This window comes from Gouania willdenowi, chromosome 6 (genome assembly GCF_900634775.1).
Source record: "Gouania willdenowi chromosome 6, fGouWil2.1, whole genome shotgun sequence".
In the NCBI taxonomy this organism is placed as follows: domain Eukaryota; kingdom Metazoa; phylum Chordata; class Actinopteri; order Blenniiformes; family Gobiesocidae; genus Gouania; species Gouania willdenowi.
The window spans coordinates 821545-827052 of record NC_041049.1 but is presented as its reverse complement, the minus strand read 5'-3'; the positions used below and the strand labels follow the sequence as shown (position 1 = coordinate 827052).

General features: G+C 45.3%; 1 protein-coding gene across 1 annotated transcript in view; it reads right to left on the bottom strand.

The window, feature by feature from the left end:
- Positions 1-550: 550 nt before the first annotated feature.
- LOC114465175 (calcium-activated potassium channel subunit beta-4-like) overlaps positions 551-5508 on the bottom strand; it is a 21897-nt gene continuing 16939 nt past the window's right edge. Inside the window, 7 exon segments of the mRNA XM_028450008.1 lie at positions 551-700; positions 791-834; positions 1068-1217; positions 1220-1401; positions 2458-2470; positions 2473-2522; positions 2524-2582. Coding sequence (XP_028305809.1) covers positions 551-700; positions 791-834; positions 1068-1217; positions 1220-1401; positions 2458-2470; positions 2473-2522; positions 2524-2582 — 648 coding nt within the window.

The following is a 5508-nucleotide window of genomic DNA, read 5'->3' as shown; positions in this document are numbered from 1 at the left end:
GATTGGTTTGTGTTCATCATCTCTCTGTTTACATCCTTTTACTGTTTATTAAACTTTCTCAACAATGAAATAAAATTAATAGACTTAACGACTCGTTAATTATACAGCTTTACCTGTTAGCCACAATGCCTAACACAGAATAATGGAAGTGTGTGATATTAGATCCTGATTTTACATAAATGGAGAACAAAGAATTAAGTCATGTTGATTGTTGTGTTTCAGAACGCGACGTCTATTTAACGCTTTAGTTTAATGAACTTCTGGTGGTTCTTTAAAGAAAATAACTAAACCTCTCGTATTTCAGATGATCTTTGATTAAAGTGTTCACAGATAAAAGTCAGACTTCTCCACAGTGAAACGAACGCCTGGAACTCAAACGTTGCTACATTTAAACTAATTATTGCACAAGAGATTTTTTCTGAGAGAATCGTGGAAGAGGAACGATAGAAAAGTTAAAGTGTGATTTTCAAATTGTAAGAAAGAAGGTGTTGTTTCTTCAGGGCCTCCATAGTTACTGCCCCCTACTGGACTGGAGAAAATCACATGTTGGTTAAGAGCCCCCTGCTGGTCCCTGCTGGTCCCTGCTGGTCCCTGCTGGTCCCTGCTGGTCGGGCTGGTTGGGGCTGGTGGGGCTCGTTGGAGCTGGTTGGAGCTGGTTGGGGCTGGTTGGGGCTGGTTGGAGCTGGTTGGGGCTGGCCCCCTGACCCATAAATAAAAGATGGAGATGCTTGAATTATTCACAGGGACCTCCTGAAGTCGTCCTGCGTCTGTGGAGCTTCATCACGCTGACCTTTGAGCTCCAGGAGGAAGGATACGCTGTGCTTCGTCCCTGAACTAGTCCCCACAGTGTGGACAGGTTAAAGTCCTCCCAGATCAGCCTCTAACTGGTCTGTACTGGTTTCACTGGATCTAAACAGCAGCTGGTTTACAGATGTTGGTCTGCAGGATTATGGTCTCAGATCAGATTAAAACAGATTATATTAAACCAGATTAGATCAAATAATATAGATAAGGTTATTTCTAAAGTTCCTACAGATGTTTGGACTGGTTTCTATCTGATCTCTAACTGGTTTCTGGTGCGTCCTCTAACCCTTCCTCCGGGCGTTCCTGGTGTTCTCTATCTCGTCGTCTCACTGGTACGGCGAACAGCGGCAGCGCTCGTGACGGCGTAGATGGTTCGTGGTCTGGTTTGTGGTCAGTGGGTGAGGAGGCGGAGAGTCCGGACATGCCTCGTAGGAGCTCCGCCTCTTCTGCAGAGCTTCTGCGCGTGCGGCCAGTGAGCGTGCGCACACAGTAAGCAGCACGATGAGCGTCCCCAACAGCAGAGACACCGTGGGCCACAGGAAGCAATGCAGCAGCACGCTGACATCATGGGCTCTACGCCACAGCACGTCATCGGGTCTGGAACACAACCAGCAGAGAACAACCAGTTAGGACTAATATCACCGTTTACACATGCCTAAACTGGTTTCAAACGCTGCTCAGTGGGAACAGTTTAAAACTTCTGTCAAACCAGTCCAAAGTGAACGAACCTGGAACCAGTCACAACTTCATCTAAAACCATTATCAAACAAGTCCAAAACCCATTAAAACCATTTTAAAACCAGTCCAGACACAGTGGGAGCTGTGAACCAGTAGAAAAAATAAACTATTAAAACCATTAAATCAGGCCAAAGAAATTTAAATCCAGTTTTGAGATACAGTTGAACTGGTTTAAGCAGCATTAACCATTCAAAGTGATCCTCCTGTTTATACTAATGTGTCCTAAAATCTTCTAAATGTCTTTTTAATAGATCTATGTCTAACAAAACACATTATTATGCACCATATTTGTTTTTAATTACATTTTAAAAACAGGACAACTTTACAGTTTTAGAGCCTGTGTTCCTCCATTTTAAAATCACATGATTGATGATGTCACACGGCCCCACTGCCTGTAAACATCCCATTGTTTTCTATTGGAGTGAAACATTCAGCCTGATTTATAGAGCATTTAGTAGATTTTTACATTTTTTAGCAGTTTTTTAGTCACAATAACAACTTGTGCTGTTTGTGGTTGCTCTAATAAAACAGGAAAAGTTAAAGATGTCAATTAAACCACTTTTGTTTGCTGAAAGAGGATGAAAACAGTTCCAACTCAGGTTTGGTAGTAGGCAATGAAACAGAGAAGAAGAGCTCTCCTAAGGGACCTTTACTCTCCCTTTAACCACTCTGGTGGCTGAAGTTAGAGAGTAAATTACAGATTTACCACCAGAGCATGTCAGCGCACTGTTTAAGTGTTCCATTTTAAAAAAGTTAATAAAATGAATATGTGCATAATAATGTGTTTTGTAAGACATAGATCTGCTAATAAGTACATTTCAAAGATTTTATGCAATATTTGTAAAAACAGTGGAGAATCCCTTTAATCATCAGTCTGCTGGTCATGTGATGTTTTCAGGTGACCTTCTCTCTGACCTTCTCTGCTGGTGAAGAAGCAGGTGAAGGATTGTCCAATCAGCTCTTTCCTGAAGTAATCCTCCACCAAGAACGCTGGCTCGGTTCTTCTGGTTGTCACGTTCACAGGGAGGAACGTAAGAGCACTGAGGACAGAACGTCATAGAATCACACCAGAACGTCCGTCACATCACAGGAAGTAAAACACCATGTTCACCAGTGTTTGCTGTGTTTCCATAGCAACCAGGGCAGGCCATTCATTGGTTTAAGAATAAAATCCCTGTATGACAACAAAAAACAATATTTTGATTTTATTTTTGAAGCCTCATTTCAAAATAAAGCCTCTATTCGTAAAAATAAACAAATGAAACATTTTAAAAACAAAAATACTGTTTCCATAGCAAAAAAAACCTAGTTTGAAAGTTAAAGCCCTCATTTGATGGCGCCGCGGATGGCTGCTGTGTGTGTTGGTCCGCACTTTTTTGTCTTGTTTTGTCGTAAAATCTGCAACTGGCTGCTCTTATTCAAGAGAAGAGCTGTTGAAACATCAGGGCAACAATCCCCAAAGATTTATTTCCCACTTTCATCGCTTCCTCTGTGGATTTACTGGACATTTTACTCAAAGGTTCGCGAACCTTTGCTCACGCAGTGAAGCGTCGGAGGAGGAAAAAGAGCTGGTGCGGCCGACGCACACCGGGAGGAGGAAAGGTGGAGGAATCTGCTTTTATGTGAACAGTAACTGGTGTAACGACATGACAGTGATCCTCCAGCACTGCTCTCCTCACCTGGAATCCTTTATTATCAACAACAAACCCTTCTATTCTCCTCGTGAGTTCACTTCATTCATCCTGGTTGGTGTGTACATCCCACCGTCAGCTGATGTGTGTGAGGCACAGCGCACACTCGCCGACCAGATCCTGTGCATGGAGCGGACCTACCTGGACTCTTTTATCATTGTGCTTGGTGACTTTAATAAAGGGGACCTCTCACACCAGCTCCCCAAATATAGACAATTAATTAAATGTCCGACCAGAGAGGAGAAGACACTGGATCACTGTTACACCACACTAAGCAGTGCTTATCACGCCGTTTCCCACGCTGCACTGGGCCTATCGGACCATGTGATGGTCCACCTGATTCCTTCATACAGACAGAGGCTGAAGCTCTGTAAACCTGTGGTGAAGGAATCTAAACAGTGGACCAGTGAAGCAGTGGAGAAACTCCAGGAGTGTTTGGACTGGACTGACTGGGATGTTTTCAGGTCTGTCAACAGTTCTCTGGATGAGTTTACAGACGCTGTGACGTCCTACATCAGCTTCTGTGAGGCATTCCATCAAAGACCAGGGTGAGTTAGAACAATGACAAACCCTGGTTCACAGCTAAGCTCAGAGGGCTGAGGACAGACAAAGAGGACGCTTTCAGGAGTGGAGACAGAGCCAGGTACAGAGAGTTGAAGTACACGTTTGGAAAGGAGGTGAGAAAAGCCAAACGTTTGTACTCAGAGAAGTTACAACATCAGTTCTCTGCGAATGACTCGGCTTCTGTCTGGAGAGGCTCAGGCAAATTACAAACTACAAGCCCAGAGCCCCTGCTGCTGCTAACGACCTCTGCCTGGCCAACAGTCTGAATAACTTCTATTGTAGATTTGACAGACAATGGGACAGACCTGACTCCAACCCCCCTCACCCCCTCTGACCAGCCTCACTCCAACACCTTCACCCCCCACATCATAGCTACAGTCTCACCACAGCTGCTTACAGAGGCTCTCTCCCCTATCTTCCCCCCTCCTCCCCCCTCCCACAGAGACACCTTTCTCCATCAAAGAGAGAGATGTAAATATGTAATGGGGGTGGGGTGTTGCTGGGGAAGTTTGAATAACAGTGAATTGACCAAATGTTTATGGAGGGAGAGTAAAGCGACCGGGTGTGAGCACCTCTTAGTTACCAAGGAGGACAGCAACCATGATGTCACAAATTTATTAAAAAGATTAAGGTAAAACAGATTAAAATGCCCACAAATTAAAATCAATGTATGCTAAAATCCATTAATGATGTGGGCTAAGGAACGAATAAAATAGGGGAAAAAGTCACTGTCCACAATAAAGTGCAATGTGCAGCTACGCCCAGGTCCTCCGCTCTCCCTTGTCCCAAGGCGGTAGATCCCACTGGTCACAGGCTCAGGGTCCCCTGAAAATGCAAAACATAGGCCAGCACGGGGGTCCGAGACTACGTCCGAAGGAGGGGTGTTGCCACGTCACTTACAGAGTTCCCCTCTGCCTTTGCGTGTATGTGGCTCTTAACACTCCAATCAGTCTCGATACTTCCCGCTGGCTCCAGCCCTCCACACGCTGGGACACCTACACAGAACAACTACCGGCAGTCAAACGTCCCACAACAATATCCCCGATCTGACTTTGTCCAACAAGTGTTACTACGGTCCCATAGGGTACTCACACGGAAGGCAGAGTCCTCCTCTGCCCCTGCGTGTATATCGCCTCGCAACACTTGTGATCCTGGCGTGCTTGTGGTCCCCGATGCGTGTGCCGTCCTGTGTCCTGTGCCCTGGGAACCTGGAGGGCAGAGTCCTCCTCTGCCCCTGGGAACCTGGGGAGGACCCACAGCTTCCCTGCTGCTCCTTCTCCTGTCTGCCCCTTTTATTGTGCTCCAGCCACAGGTGCTGATTAACCTCAGGTGTGTTGATTAGCCTCAGGGGTTGGACATAGTCATGTGATGGGGTTGATCAAATTACAGCATGTGACTGGCAAGGTTCATAAAACAAAAGCTAAAATGCACTGCAAAAATAAAACCAATACAAAACACACTAAAAACACAGCACACAATACAAAATAAAATACCATTTCACAGCAGGATCACAAATAGACTTTTCAGGAGACAAAACCCCCGTAAGGCTTGTGGACCGGACTCTGTCTCTCCTTCCACCTTAAAGCACTGTGCTGATCAGCTGTCTCCAGTGTTCACAGACATTTTAACACCTCACTGGAGACATGCACCGTACCAGCCTGTTTTAAGGTCTCCACCATCGTTCCTGTCCCTAAAAAGCTGAGGATCACTT